General features: G+C 38.2%; 1 protein-coding gene across 1 annotated transcript in view; it reads left to right on the top strand.

Moving 5' to 3' along the window:
• The window catches only part of LOC127571670 (activated CDC42 kinase 1-like), a 115454-nt gene that overhangs the window by 32777 nt on the left and 65552 nt on the right, over nt 1–17125 (top strand). The window contains 1 exon segment of the mRNA XM_052018257.1: nt 13871–14048. Within this exon segment, the coding sequence (XP_051874217.1) occupies nt 13871–14048 (178 nt within the window).

Here is a 17125-nt window from a genome sequence, read left to right as displayed (position 1 = left end):
TGAAGAAAGGTAGGAAAAAGAAGAAAGGAGGATGTATGTCAGTATTGATTTGGGAGAGCATTGCAGTGCTGGGGAGTGCTTATGTCCTGGGAGGATGGCATCTGTCTATTTAGATTCAATAAACGAGCAATTCTACTGTTGGGAATATTCAAGAGGTTGATGACTAACGTAAAGGATATTGAGGAGAAAATTTGCAGGGAGTGTACAGGGATGTGAAAAATCCATCATTATGACAATGTAGCATTTCAACACTACAGGTATGGACTGGGATAGCAATTACATAAGAGGTGTTGAGTGGGAGGAGTACCTGAAGTGTAAAGAGAACTTCCTTAATTATTTTGTTTCTTCTCCAGTGAGGAAGTCTATATTGCTGGACTTGGTTCTAGAAAATGTTGTACAAGATGTTGGTGAGGCCGCACTTGGAGTTTTGATCACATTGTTAGGTTGGAAAGACTGCAGAGAAGATTTACAAGCATGTTGCCAGGACTCGATGGCATAGAGTGTAGTGGTTAGTGTAATGCTATTACAGCGCCAGCAACCTGGGTTCAATTCCGGCCGCTGTCTGTAAGGAATTTGTACGTTCTCCCCGTGTCTGTGTGGGTTTCCTCCGGGTGCTCTGGCTCCTTGCACATTCCAAAGATGTACAGGTTAGGAAGTTGTGGCATGCTGTGTTGGCGCCGGAAGCATGGCAACACTTGTGGGCTGCCCCCAGAACACTCTACACAAAAGATGCATTTCACTGTGTGTTTCGATGTACATGTTACTAATAAAGAAATCTTATAGTGAGAGGTTGGGCAGACTCGGATTTATTCCTTGGAACGTAGGAGACTGAAAGGTGACCTTATAGAGATGTGTAAGATCATGGGGGGAATAGATAGGGTGAATGCACACAGTCCTTTACCCAGGGAAAGGGAACCAAAAACTAGAGGGCATAGGTTTAAGGTAAGAAGGGTAAGATTTAAAAGGGACCTGAGGGGCAGCCTCTTGATGCAGAGGGTGGTGCAGGTAGGGAATAAGCTGCCAGAGAAAGTAGTTGAGGCGGGTACAATAATGACATTTAAAAGATATCTGGATAAGTAAATGGATAGGAAAGGTTTGGAGGGATGTGGGCCAAACGCCAGCAAATGGGATTAGCTTAGGTCTGCACCTTGGTTGGCATGGATGAGTTGGGCCGAAGGGCCCATTTCCATGCTGTATTATCCTATGACTCTATAAAATGAACCAGGACAGGTGGAGCAAATATCAGTGGAAGAACATCTAAGTCACTATAATTCCATGAGGTTTAGAATTGCATGGCAAATAACATAGAGCATTGCAAGGTGAAAGTTGTCAGTTGGAAAAGGGATGAGAACAACTTTGGCCTTGGTAAATTGGAATCAAAGCTTGGCAGGGAGAGTTGTAGTTAAAAGTCGAAATGTTTCAGCTACAATGTAGGCATACACCTGTGAGAGATAAGGATAGGGAAATAAAAGCCAGAACTCCATGCATAATTAAAGAAAGAGCATATGGCAAACATAAATGTTAGCACTAGCTGATTATAAAAGTTCAGAGGGGAGGAAATAAGGAAGACAAAGAAAGAACATGAAAAAAAATTAGCAGCAAACATAAAAGGGAATTTAAAGTTATTCCACAAGCATGTGATTAGGAAAGAGTTGTAGAGAAGGAGGCCAAATGGAAATCTGCTTAATGCAGGCAGAAAGCTTGGCTGAAATGCTTCCTTGCCAAAGACATCAGGTGCTGCTACTGAAGTATCAGCACAGAAAGGTGTAGTTGAAAGTCGATTAAAAATTGATAAAGAGTGGTACAAGAAAGGCTAGCTAAATCATCTCGCCTGGTCTGGATGGGATGCATCTAAGGTTATTGAGGTAAGAGAGGCAATTGCAGAGGCCCTGGCCAGAATCTTCCAAACATCTATAGAATCCAGGATGAGGCCCAAGGACTGGCAAATTGTAAAACTTTGACAAGTGTTCAAAAACAAAAGGGTGTAGGTATAAACCCAGTAATTATGGACCTGTAAGTAACTGTTGGTGGTGGGGCAAATTCATTAAACAATAATCAGGGACAGAAATAGTAGTCATTTGGACTAGTATTGATTGATTGGAAATAGACAGGATAGATTTGTTAAGGACAAACTTGAGTCTAACTAAATGGAGTTTTTTGAGGTAGATGTGGACTTCCCAAAGTTGTTTGATAAGATGACACATGATAGGCTTGTCATCAATATTGTAGGCCATGAAATAAGAGGCTGTAGCTGCATGAATGGAAACTTGGCCAAATAAAAGGAAACAGTAGCAATAAAAAGCTATTTTTCATTCTGGATGGAAATCTACCCTAGAGTTCCCCAGGGGTTGATAACAGTGCCCCTGCTTTTCTTCAGCTTGGGCTTACAGTACACCATATCCAAATTGGAAGATGACGCTTGGAGGTGCAATGAACTGTGAGGATAGTAATAGATTTTGAGGGCAGATAGGTGGCAAGTAACATTTAATGCTAAGAAGTGGGAAGTATTATTTTTGGTAGGATGAATGAGAAGAGGCAGTGTAAATTAGGGGGCATAATTTAAGCGGTGCAAGATTAGAGATCCACAGGTATAATATGTATGCATATGTCAACATACCAAAGCAGGTTGAGAAAATAGCTACAAAAACATATGAAATTCTACACTTTTATAAGTGAAGACTGAGTACAAGAGCAAGAAAATTCTGATGAAATTTTATAAAGCAATGGTTTTGCCATATCTTGTCAAGCCACCACACTGTAAGAAAGATGTAAAGGCTTTTAGAAAGGCTATAGGAGAGATTTACTAAAATGATTCCAGTGATGAAGATCTTTAGTTATGTGGGTAGATTGGAGAAGCTGGGATTATTCTCTTAGAACAGAGGAGACTCTGAGGAGATCCGATAGAGGTATTTAAGATCATGAACAGTAGAAAAAGAGTAGATAGAGAGTAAATGGCAGAGGTCAAGAACTATGGAACATCATTTGAAGGTAATTGATGAGTACCAAAAGTTTTGTTTTTACAGTGAATGTTTAGATTCTGGAATACACTGCTAGGGATAGTCATGGAGGCAGATTCTATAGCAGCATTTAAAAGGGAACTGGACAAGTACCTGAAAGGAAAGAATCTGCAGGACTAAGAGGAGAGGGTGAAGGAGTGGGACAAACTGAATTGCCCTTTCATAGTGCCAGTAGAGACTTGATAGGCCAAATGGTCTGCTTCCATGCCATAACCATTCAGTGATTCAGTATCTAAAGTTAATGGTCATCTTTTGATCTTTGATCCTGTAAGTAAAAACTTTCTACAAGGAGTGATTTGGAATAGGATTAGAATTACTTCTGTAGATAATCAACATTGATATCATTTCCCATTCACGGCATCACTACAAGATAAGCAGTATAAAGAATCTATAAAAGGAGTCATAAGCTTTAGATTTTTATGAAATATAAAATGGAGAATACTAAGCGCACTTGCAGATATGTATATAAAGCTGGTTTGGAATAACTCAGACATGGTAATTTCAACTTTAAACTTTTTATTTTATTTCTAATTTAAATACATTTGCTGTCTAATTTTAATTTTTTAAACTATGCGTTTCTGCACTCATTGGTATATGATGCTAAATCCTGCAGTTTAAGATGTGACTTTTTTAAAAAGTAAATATTGTGTGTTTATATGAACGACATTATATGAAATTTCATGTAAGACATGAAAGATATTAGTATAGGTGACATCTCATGTAAGGGGTTAACTTTATTGGAACCAGATGTAGATTCAGGAAATTGCTTAAATGTTATCACAAGATTCATGCTGTGACCAAAGGCAGGTCTGGAGGCATTGTGCTATGTTACAGCTCTACAAAGGCACTCAGTTTTCCAGGCAAGGCAACTTTTTGAGCAGGAGGTGTACTTTGGGGTAGAATTTAGTCCTCTTGAATATGACCGATATTCTGTAATTGTCCAGCTGAATTATTATACATCTGCAGCTTGTTTCCTGAAATATGTGCTGCACAGATTGTGGGTTTGATGATGTAGACTCTTAAAATGTAATCGAACCAGTTCAGGCATTTATTGTTATTCAAAATGAATTAGACTAAACTCATTTGTTCGAACACCTTTCTGTTTTCTGATGTGATATTTGCAGAGGAAAGTAAGTGTGTGAAGTTTTGAGGTCAGGACTGTAACTGTCACTTCAAAAATGATTGGTTGCTGAAAGATAAAAACATGGCAATGTGCATTGTTCTTATTTTGTAAGGAATTTGGAGATACATTTTCTGTGAAGTTGCACAAAGACCACAGTTGAATACAGAGTTTTTTTTAACTTTGTATTTCAGAAAGAGGCTTATTTTGGAACTTGGTGGCTGGACTGAGCTGCCTTCCTGACCCTGATTGCCAATAACAATTAACACGTAAAAGAGGAGGAAAGGAAGAAAAGATTGCCGTCATCTCTTAAATCAAACTGCAGGAACTAAGAGTGAATGAGTTTCACCAGGGTTACTAAAATCTGAATGGGGTCTTGCTGCTTTTCTTGTTCCAGAGGGGAGACAGCTCCTTCCTGGGACCTTTGTGCAAATTTGTGGGAAGAGGGAAGTGTTTTGTTTGGAGTTGAGGGCAAATTTTCTTTGTTAATGCTTGATTGTATTTGGTATTGCTTGCAATGATCTAACATTTTGTGATTTTTGGCTATACCAAACCACCATTAAAGGAATGTGCTTCTCATTTTCTTCATCTGTTTGGAATCATGAAGTTATAGAAACAAAAGAAGGCTAAATGTTTCTGAAGTGATATCAATCTCCCTTGAGAATAATAGTAGGCACTTGAACCAACTGTATCATACAGATTGATCGTGGCCCTAAACTCCACTTACCTGACGTAGCTCCATATCCTTTGATGCCTTTGTCTTGCAAAAATCTATTGATTTTATTTTTTGTAGGTAATGTTGATTTTCAATCTGAAAGAGCTCTACTGACGGAATTGATCCCAAGCCAGATACTTGCTGGGTTTGAGTGAATATTCAAAAAGAATTAAATTCTTTTGCATACAATTTACATATGTGTAACTTTTACATATGTGTTCCTGCAGTTTGATTTAAGAGATGATGGCAATCTTTTCTTCCTTTCTTCCTCTTTTACATGTTAATTGTTATTGGCAATCAGGGTCAGGAAGGCAGCTCAGTCCAGCCACCAAGCAGTTAACTTTTGGGGAAGCAGTTGAGTTCTTTTCAGTAAAAATTGCACAAAAGAAAGCGCAGACATGGTTTAACCATAGAACCATATAGCACAAAACAGGCCCTTCGGCCCACCATTTTTAGTTTTGTAGGTAAAATTATTTTTTTGACATTTGTACATCATGACTTTATGTATAACTGACGTGTTCCACATGTTCTGCCTTCTGAAAAATTATCAGCTCTTTTTTTTAGAAAAAAGCATGCTATCTTGCAACTAAGTTTTTAATCTGAGGTTTCTGCAGGGATTCTTGGAGACTTTTTTAACTTCAGTAGCAGCTGTTTTGGGGTGGGGGGGGGTGAAGACAATGCAAAAATTACCAGTGTTCTAACAGAGTAAACAAAATAAAATATTAAAATATTGCAGCAGTTTTCTGGTGTTCTTCTGGATTTGCTAAGATCCTTTTAATTCTCTCTTCTAAGTCCAGAAACCCCAGTTTATGTAAAGCCTATTGTGTAAAACTTCATATTTGGTGGTGGACTCAGCCAATTCCATCACTGGTACAGCTCTCCCCACCATTGAGGACATCTGCAGGAGATGTCGTCTCAGGAAAGAGACATCCATTATTAAGAACCCCCACCATCTGGGCCATGCCCTCTTCTTGATGCTGCTATAGGCAGGAGGTACAGGAGCCTAAAGACCCACACCTCATGGTTCAACAACAGCTTCTTCCCACTGCCAGCAGGTTCTCGAACTGACCTGAGAAACCCTAACACCACCTGGCACTATATTTTTTTTCTCTCAACCTGCACTAATTTCATTGTTTATTTTAGTTTATTTTGCCGTGTAAGTTATGGATAATTTATGTTAATTTAAGTCTATGTTGACTTATGTTTATCATGTTTGTAATGTTGCTGCAAAAAGCTAACCTTCATGGCATTTATACCCTGGGTATATATGCCTATGATAATACACTTAAAGTTGAAGTATTGCATGCAAAATGAAAGTATTATAAGGGAAAATATTAAGGTAATTGGCTTTTGTTTTGCTTGGTTCTGAATGCCAGATCCCACTCTTCAGTATATTAGACATATAGACATCCCAGTTTAAAAATAAACTGTAAAATTGGGAAAAAAAATCAGTTAGTTGAATTTATCATTTTGTGAATGCTCCTTAATTAGTACTCTCAATACCATAAATATTCATCAATACATATTTATTGTCTAGTTATAATTTATTTGTATCCTTTTTTAATTCATTGATCCATAACTTCCATTCTTTGGATTTGTAAGCCTACATCATATTGTTGGATGCTAACTTTAACAAGAATTTTGGGCTTAGCAGTGCTTAAGCATTTGTCCTGGATACAGTATTTGAAATTCAATGAGACTTTCTGACATTGGCTAAGTTGTAGACAAATTTGCTGTACATGCGGAAGGAAAACTCTGCTCTAGATGACATTTCGTTGTGTGCTTGAAACCAAATCCAAAACTATCATGAGCAGTCCTATTGGCTGTTTTAGGATTTTTGAACAATCACTATTTTGCTCTTATTATTCTTGGTGACTAAATCTGCCAGCACTTCAAATATTACAGAAAATAGACCAGGGCATTTTACTAAACACTGATTTGGACTAAGATGGCGGTTACATTAGAGGTGTTTTTATATTAATCCTATTGGATTCCTGAAGCCTGATTGCTACATAGTTTCTGGAAAGCTAAGCTAAAACTAGTAAGACTAGTAAAGAATGATAGCATGGACCTTTGTTACTATTGACTTTGATGGACAATATTAAGTTTTGAGTTGTAGCTGGCTGTGCAGCATCATCACTCTGGGAATAGAGTAGAAGCAATGAGAGCTGTGGATTGTAAAAGTGCTTTTAAAAATAAAACTATTTGGGAAAACAATGGCTTTTACTGACTTTCTCCAGCCCGGTTACAGTGGCTGTAATTTTAAAATTAATAGTCTGAAGCTGAAAATATTTTTTAAGCTCCAGCCACATAACTTTAAGTTTGAACATTTAGGGAATGGACAACTACTTCCAAGAGTCTTTTTTCTGTCATCTTTAATCCACCTATGTTAAATTTCATACTCAAATTCTGTTCATAACTATGCAATAATCTACCTGAAGGGTGTTTGTCAGCACTGCATTCAGTTCTGTAATCTATTATCTTTTTGTTAGATATTTGCATTCTTCAGATTTCAATATTGCATCAGTTTTAAAAGTGAATATGATTTGCTTTTTACTTTGGGTTGTGGTTAGAACAGGAAATAGTTACTGTCCAGTTATTCAAACAATCAGGATTGTTTGTTATTTTAGTTTGCTACATGAGTTCTTTTATACCTAGGCCAGAAAAGATTGATTAATTGAAACTTAGTGTTCCAGCCCTTATGTTAAAAGATAGTGCCTGTTTGAAACAAGAAACTGTTAAAAACAAGTGACTGTTTAAGGCAGAAATCTTCAGACTGGTCTTCGGGATAATATTTAACTGGGTCTTGTGTGTTCAGTATTTGGATTGCTGATGAGGCATGATCTTGCGTACCTTTTCATGAGATATCTGTAACCTACACTCTACATCCTGCTGTGTGTCAGCCTATCCTGATTTCAAGGTCCCTAAATTTATAGAAGCAGGTGATTTATTTCAGGGTCTGGTTACAGAGAGATGACATTTACACCAGCTGTAATATCATGTCAGACTGTCTGCTCTATCCTCTCTCTCAATTCCATTTCCTCTTCTTTCCCCACCCTCCTTCCTATTTTGTCAGTGGAGAACACACTGATGAACACACACTTGCGTGTAGGGGCAGAACAGCTGTCAACACCCTCTGGGTTAATTTGGTACAGGTTTTGACTACAGAAGCAGTGCACATTATTTTGTGGGGGAAGAGTCACTCAAGTGAACATGAATGTCCTAAACAATGGCATCAAAGGATTTTGATCCAAAATTGGACTACTGATTGATCCCTGGAGCAAAGAGCTAGCTAACTGCAGTTTCTCAGTAATTATGCTAGAATATCTGCCATCATGTTAATCAATTCCATTCATGTGAATGGGGAGCAATGGCTTTAAGAGAGAGAGATATATTTGGGTACATTTATGTATTTAAGTTTTGTTATTAAGTTAAATGCATTTAATTGTTTAAAGTATTTTTTTATTATTTTTAAATGTTTGTGAACATTGGAGACATCCATATTCATTTAGTTTTTTGGCAGCTGGGAAGACTGGGTTTAAGAAGCTGTCAAAGCATTTTTGTGGGCGTTTCTATTTAAAATGGGAAGACACTTGCCAGTTTAGGTAAGTGCAGGTAAAGGAGCAGCAAGCTTGGGTAGCTAGCCACTCTTAAGCGTCCTGTGGAACAGAAGTTGTGCACCACTGGCCTAATCCATAAAAGAATAATATGATTATTATTCACAGACTCATTACTTCTCAATGGTAGGAACTGAGGTAATAAATGTTTTGTCCTTGCTCCCTAACATTTTTTAAACCTTACACCATTGTGTGAAATTCTGATTGGACCTTTGTGTAATTTATGTTCCATCACAAAACCTAATTTACATATCCAGCAAAACAATTTTGTCCAAATGCATCTTCCAATGTATAAATCAAGTTCAAAGCTAATTTAGCATTGTTGCAGAAAGTTTTACAGAAATAAGCATTGATAGTTTTAATTTAATCACAATTTCACTTTGAAAAATCAGCAAATTTGCATACATGCAACAGATAGAGAAAAAACAAACACTTGATATGCAGAAGAATCAGTACACCAGGTCAGAAACTTGCAAGAAGTTTGTTTATTTGAGTCTTTAAGGAAATGTCTGTTGAGGACTATTAACATTTATAATGTTCACAACTATTTTGTTCCGCAAGAATCCAAAGGAGGAGATAATTGCAGCGATGCTGTTTTCAGCATTTTCTGTTTTAATTCTGTTGTCTATTGTGATGTCACATTATTGTATGTGACAAGTTATAATGGTATGTTAGTATTGTGTTGCAGTAACTTTAGGAATGTAGGAGCTTACTATGCAGTGTTACAATTTTTGTGATGCAAAGTATTATAATTTATAAACTATAATTAGCTGTGCCCTTTGGCTCCTTCTATGAGTTGTGCCAATTGACTTGACTAATTGTAGCCATTTTGTAGAAATCGAGTGGGGAGGATTTTTTTTCAAAAACAATTTTTTTCAAATCATTTAAGAAGTACTTGGATGGGTACATGGAGGGGCAGGGCTTAGAGGGATATGGGTTCAATGTGGGAAATTGGGACCAGCTGGTTGGGCACCGTGGTCAGCATGAACTGGTTGGGCTGAAGGACCTTCATATGTGCTGTATTGCTCTATGACTCTATGAATGACACCACATTTAGAATTGCTATGATGCTTCATTGCTGCTTATACAGTTTTGAATTTATTGCTCGACTTGAATTTGAAACTTACAGAAGTCATTGGTTTTCAATTAAAAACAAACACTGGTCCATAACCATAATAGAAATTGGAAGTATGCTTATTCTACCTTGTTTTTACAAATGTTTGCTGGAAGCACTTTAGAAGAAGTATCCTGTATATGGGAGCAAGCCCCAGGACTGTGTATTAGTGCTGGAGCATGCTACTAATCAGTTTGTGCCCCTTCCCTTGTTTTGCCAAATGTGCTGTCCTTCATCAAATTGTATTGATGATCATCAACTTTCTTTTATAAATGTTAGTCATTGCCAGTGTTTTACCAAATTCCAGTGTGATGCAGATTATTACATATGACATTCACATTTTTGTTTCAAAATTTTGCGTTGAGGTCAGGTTAAGCTGTGCGTTGGACCATGTTTGCAATGTTCAATCGAAGTTCTTGTCACAAGAGGACATGCTAACCAGGATGGTAGCCTGATAAAATTACAAACAGACTTGGTACCAGAACAATTTTAGAACGTATGTTGTTGCCACGGTGAAAACTTGAGAATGCAGGTTATGTATACATTATTCACAGCTAGCTTGTGTGCTTCATGTATGTGACTGGAATTAAAGTTGTTGTGGAACCAAACAAATCAGTCAAAGCTGCATCAACAGATGTTAGTACATTTTGTAGCAGCACTAACTTTCACACTTTGTGGCCATAAGTCACATGACTTACAGCAAACTGGAGGCAGTTCAGTCTCTTGTGCTTACGCTGATGCTAGCTTTTCAAATGAAACCATCTATTCTCAACTGCAGTATCTATCATAATGTCATATCAATACCCTTTCCCTGTGTCCTTACATTGTTAGATGCTGCCTCAATTCTAGGTAAAAATGTTCTTATTGAAATTGCAATGTTTAGTGGGAGGTATAATCATATAGCTTTCTTTCCTGTGTCAGATTCATTAACACTTGTAGTAATCAGTTTGCATTTGCAGGAGGTGATCACTAGTTGTTACAAAATCCACTTTAAGCCATTTCATGTTGTGGATTCCAATATTATCGTTTCTTATTGCTTGAGAATTAAACAAAGATAGTGGTATGATAAGATGCATTAGAGTGTTAATAAACTTGGGTCATTTGGCCAATCCATTTCTGATTTCTATGTAGCCCCATTTTACCTAAATTTGCATAATTTCTATGTATTGGTTTTCAAAGCACTGAGTAATTGATGAGCAAAAGATAGCACAGCAAAAAAAAAGGGGGTTAAAAAGAGAATTCAAATAAACTCAGTAAACCCTTTTTGCCAAAAATTGAGTCAACCAACTGCACGTTAGCATGACGCCAGGAAATGCCAGTCTTGGATTTGAGTGTTTAGGCTGCCATATAAACCTGGTCATTGCAATTGTCAGTAAGCTTCTTCATTCTTTGGGGCAGCAGCTGGAGCAGTGAGAATGGGGCATTCTATCTTAAGTGAAAGAGATGAGAACTGTGAGGCACCTCTCTGCTACTGCTAGCCAGTCATAAAATGGAAGAGTGGCATGCAGAGATCAAAGAAGCTGTTTTCGTCGATTGAACTGAACATATCAAAACAAAAACCAAAGCTAATTATCAGGGAAAGAAAAACTGACAAGAATTTCCAAATCCCAAACTTGGGTTGATCACTTTTTGCTGAAGTATTCTCTTGGCTATTTTACTTTTATGTTCACTTTCATTTATAGTTATTTTGTCTGTGTTTTGGAGTGAGTAAAGGCATTCACCAGCTTGCCAACAGCAGCATTAATATTGCAAACTAGTGAGGCATCATAGTGGAGGGATGTGGTAACTTTGGAGCACATGGAACTGCACATAACTATGCAACTCAACAGAGTGATGTTTGGTATCTTTTGGTCAAATATGATAGTCTTCAATATTAGCTGTTGAACTTTACAGGTTTCTCTGCCTTCCCAACTATTCAAATCACTCAATGATTGTGAAGGATTAGTTATCAAATCTTTTAATTTGGTAGCTGGCCGGCAAAGAATATAATCTGTTCCCCATGATTGTGATATGAAGAAGTAATTCCTCTGGTTATCAGGCACTATAATTTGATCATATAATCAGAGCTAACAGCTTCAGGAAAGGAAGAAAATCAAAATTCTGAGTAACTTCTCTTGTGGCTCTCTCTCTGGCCCAGACAGTGACTCCCTTCTGGCAACAGGAGAATGTGTGGCCTTTACAGGGAGGGGAAAAAACAACTTTCAGAAAATATTTAAAGCAAAAAAAAACACTCTGCAGAAAAAAAATTTAGCTTGTATAATTTGTGCCAATACCAATAAATGAAAAAAATGTGTTAGTCATAACTTTGGCTTGTTATCCACAGTGGAACATTTCTAACTGCAACAGCCAAAAGAAGCATGGACCTAATGTCCTGGGTTCGTAATTCTTTGCACATGGGAAGCTTGGAAGCAAGTTGTGACTTATTCAGTGAAAGCTCTTAGCTTCCTTTTGTGCTTAACCTGTGCATTAAAGAAATTAAACTTAGAATGTGTACAGCAGGTTCCAAGACTCCATTATTGTGTTTATACATTAGCTGCTGTCAAATTAAAATGATGTGCATGTCCTGGAATGTCCCAGCGGGCAAGCGGTTATATCCAGTTGGATAAGAAATGGTTTTGGACTTGGTAAAATTAGTTTGAATAAAATCTTGCACAGAAGTTGCTTTGAAACTGCAGCTTCATATAACAAATTTATTTTGGATTGTGATCATAGTAGTGCAAGTGAATATATGCAAAATTCAGAAGTTTGCCTTTGCTGGGTGCCATTAATTGAACAAAAAAAAACAGTTTTGATAGATTCAAGTAAGGAAAAATTGGCATTGAGGAAAGACATTTTGCTGTGTTTTAAATTGCTGTTGAGTTGGGAGGGATTGTTGATTATAACCGTTCAAAATTATATCCTGTTATTTCATGAATGTCAGGAGCGGGGATAGCTTACTATCCATTGACTCCTATTACTGATAGAGATGTAGGGTTTGACAAGGTTGGGTGAATTAAACAATTCAGTAGTTACTTGTTAGGTTCACACAATAAAGTAGACATGGTGCTGGAAGACTATGGTAAAGTAGACCCATGTCACCAAAATAGTTGCTGCCTTCAAAAATAGAGGAACAATGATAAGAAAATTGGCAAAAAAAATTTGTAAAACAAGATCTGGTGTCACAGTGTAATTGATTACTTTGGTGCAATGGCTAGTTCAGTCCCAAGCTACATTTCCATTCTCAGAATAAAGATGACATACAATTATTGCCTCCACAGATGCTGCTTGACACAGAGTTCTTACAGCATTTTCCTTTTTGTTTCAGCACCTGTTTAGTCTTCATATTACTGCTCCATTGCAAATTCTCTTCAAGGCATGCCCACTCTGAAGAGGTATTCCTCTATCTGTGATGGGACTTCCATTCGCCCCTCTCTCTCTCTGCCTCTCACTGTTCTTCCTCTGTAGTTTCTGCTGCTCTTCTGCTCCTGGATAACGTCGTTACCTAGACTCATTACCACAGCCCCATGTCCTTCCTCAGCACATGTGCTTGATATACTGGCAATCTTTCCACTTTCCTCTCAATCCTCATGCAGGGTCTCAACCCGAAACATCGACTTGCACCTTTTGCTTCCACAGATGCTGCTTGACCTGCTGAGTTATTCCAGCGTTGTTTACTGTACCAGATTCCAGCATCTGCAGTCTCCTTTCTCTTATAAAGAAGACATCTGTCTGTTGTAAACATTGCTCCTGTACAAACATCAAAGGAGTGAAACAATTAGTGATACTACAAGGCACAAATGCTGGTTTATTAATGTTCAAGGTAAGTTCCACATCCTCTGTGAAATGATTCAGAGTTATCTACATTCTGTGCCTACAAGAAAAGTGGACAGTGCTTGGGGGGAAGAAAAGTTATTTGGAGCAGCTAGTGATATCCCTTAAGCACTTAACTGGAGTTGGAATTGCACTGCTGAGATAAATTGTTTCAAGGCATTCTAATAAGCCTAATCAGTGCCAGTACCACCATGTAGACCAGTCCCAACAGTCCTTCAGAGCTGTCCTGAAGCACAAGCACCAATGGTGGGGATGGCACAGTTGTATGACAAATGTGCCTTGCAGCACTGATACTTTGTTCCTACTTACAATGCTGTTTGCAAACTAAGTATCCAGATTCCATATATTGTATATTTATTGCATTGCATTTTTCATTGAGAAATGCATTCTTTTTTCTTGGGCATGTTTTCTTCATTTTCCTCTGTTCCAAGTTATATTTCCAGTCAGCATTCTGATGTGTTTGTGCCTCTCTTCCAGAAGCTCAGTGGGAGCATGCAGTCAGATGAGGGAACAGAGTGGCTTCTTGAACTCCTCACAGAGGTGCAGTTGCAACAATATTTCCTTCGCATCCGTGATGATCTCAATGTTACCCGGCTCTCCCACTTCGACTATGTGAAAAATGAGGATCTTGAAAAAATTGGAATGGGCCGTCCTGGTAAGGACTAAACTTTGCATTAATCTTAGATTTTTAGCAATGCAAAAATAACTCAGGAATGTATACAAATGTTGAAAGTTTAAATAAAAACAGTATCCACTGAGGTCACTATCAGTAGAACATTTTGCACAAATATTTGAAAAATGCAGGATGAGTTAGTATGAAACACTTTCTTGATGTTGTCAAGTACTTCAGGCCACAAATCCACTCCACCATTAATACTATCTACTTCCATTTCAGCATCTTTAATATGTCCACACTTGACAGTTCCAGTGCTCTCCTAGATGGCATGTGTCATCCAAAACACTATTGTTCATATCCTACCTCATCATCAGCTTATTATGCTCATTTATTACTAATTTTTCCTGTAAATTAGTTTATTCTTGTCACTTGTACTGAGGTACAGTGAAAAACTTGTCTTGCATACCATCCATACAGATCAATTCATTACAATAGTGCATTGAGATAGTACAAGGTAACACAATAACAGAATGCAGAATAAAGTGTTACAGAGAAAGTACAGTGCAGGTAGGCAATAAGGTGCAAGGTCACAACAAAGTCAATTGTGAGGTCAAGATTCCATCTCATCATATAAGGGAACCGTTCAGTAGTCTTATAACAGTGGGATAGAAGCTGTCCTTGAGCCTGGTGGTATGTGCCCTCAGGCTCCTGTATCTTCTGCCTGATGCAAGAGGAGAGAAGAGAGAATGTCCTGGGTGGGTGGGGTCTTGGATTATGCTGGCTGCTTCACCAAGGCAGCGAGAGGTATAGACAGAGTCCATGGAGGGGAAGTTGGTTTCCATGATGTGCTGAGTTGTGTCCACAACTCTCCGCAGTTTCTTGCGGTCACTGGCAGAGCAGTTGCCATACCAAGCCATGATGCATCCAGGTAGGATGCTTGCAATGGTGCATTGAGGGTCAAAGGGTACATGCCCAGTTTCTTTAGCCTCCTGAGAAAGTAAAGGCACTGGTGAGCTTTCTTGGCTGTGGTGTCAACGTGGTTGGACCAGGAGAGGCTATTGGTGATGCTCACTCCTAGGAACTTGAAGCTCTCAACCCTCTCAACCTCAGCACCATTGATGTAGACAGGAGCATGTGCACCACGCCCCCCTTCCTGAAGTCAATGACCAGCTCTTTTGTTTTGCTGACATTGAGGGAAAGGTTGTTGTCATGGCACCATGTCACTAAGCTCTCTATCTCCTTCCTATACTCCAACTTATCATTAATTGAGATTCGGCCCACTACAGTAGTATCATCTGCAAACTTGTAGATCGAGTTAGAGCAGAATCTATAACTTACTCTCCTGACATACCCATCAAATCTACCCAAATTCTACCACTCATCTACAAACTAGAAGCAATTTACAATGGCTAATAAACCTACCAACTGAAGTGTCTTTGGGTTGTTGCAGAAAAGCAGAGCTGCAAGGCTGCAGCTTCAAGTACTGTGTGACTGTGCCACCCACTGTTACCTCTTTTACTTTCCCCTCCCAAACTTGGGAACCTCTTGTAGTCGTACAATCCTTGAGAGATCTCTGCATTAGGCCTCCTTACTTATCCCTGATTTTGTAATTTCCTGTGCCTTATAGTCTAGAAATACCCTCCCTTTACCAAGCAGTGCCTTAAAAAGTCCATGGCGCTAGATGTATGTGTGCATGACAGAGACAGAAGTAGGGATGTTGATACGGAGAGGAAGTAGGACAGGGAACCAGCATTGGGAGTGAGGATATGGGGAAGTGTTGGGAGAAGGGAGTGTTGGGAGAAGGGATTGCTGGAGAGGCTTTGGGAGCTGAGGGGGTCCTCGCAGAAGCAAGATGTATTTAACTGTCTGAGGAATACTAGTTGCTTCTTTCCATCCCAACACAAAAGAAATCTAATAGCATCAAGTTGTGAATTAACTTGAAATCTTTAGGTGTCATGGCACAATCAATTAACTGAACCAACAGGGGAAGTTGGATCTGCCCAAATGGGCAGCTCAGACATTAAAACATAATCTTGTTTTTATTATTTTAAAAATCGTAAAGTTAAACCCCTTTAATAAAAATGGGATTATGTCATTTAGCTGCTGCTACACGAATATGATTCAGCAAAAACTTGCATTTCCCGTACAGAAGTTTTTCCAGGTTGATGCATGGATTTTGGTATTTTTGTCAGAACAGGCCATTAGTCTTAGGTTTTCTGCAATAGATGACCTTTGGTGATAACATAAAGCACTGTCTGACGGAATTAAGTTGATTTTATTTATCTGAAAGTAAATCTGAGCATGTGGGTTGTGCCAGGTGCTATTTACATTATATATGGCCAATGCATTTATAGTTCTTTAGAAACCAGATGATAAGGATGCACCTATTTGACAGCACATTTTCGAATATTTTGAACCTTTTGTTTATTATGAATTGTCCAAAAGGTTCCAGCCTTGGGGACTTTTTTGGCTATTTTGTTATAGTGATTATTCTGTAGGCTACAGTTGTTACAGATCTATGCACCATGAATGTGCTCATTGTCCAGGTAAAACATTGGTTGAGAGTGTACGAAAGTTTATCTATCCAAAAACTATGTTGCTTACTCAATAGTGAGAGAAATGTTCCAAAAGTAATTTTGGAATCCCCTCTGAACAGATTTTAGATTTTTTTTAATACCTGGATCTGTGAAAATTAGATACACTTATATCCTGAGGAGAAAGAAGGACCAAAAAGATGAATCTTTTACAGGAGCAGTGGAACGGAAAATGGGCCTGAATTTGCTCTAATGATTTTGGAATGTAGCTCATGGATGTAGTCGTGGTCCATATTTAGATGATGTGCTTTTTTATTTTTTTTTCTGTCAAAGTGGACAATTCCACATTTTCCCACAATTTGCCAAGTCTTTGCTTGCTCCCTTAACCTATCAATATTGTATTGTAAGCTCTTTGTCTTCTTCACAACTTTCCTACTTATCGTTTGTGTCATCAGCAAACTTAGCAACCATACCTTTAAGTGCCTATGTCCAATGATGATCATTAAACAACAAAGCTTAGGGATGCTTATTGCAAAAGCCCATATGGTTCATTAGAGAGGAAGAATTCTGCCACACTTACCT

Source organism: Pristis pectinata, chromosome 6 (genome assembly GCF_009764475.1).
Source record: "Pristis pectinata isolate sPriPec2 chromosome 6, sPriPec2.1.pri, whole genome shotgun sequence".
Taxonomy (NCBI): Eukaryota; Metazoa; Chordata; class Chondrichthyes; order Rhinopristiformes; family Pristidae; genus Pristis; species Pristis pectinata.
The sequence above is the reverse complement of the archived record's forward strand: the minus strand, read 5'-3'. Positions and strand labels throughout refer to the sequence as shown.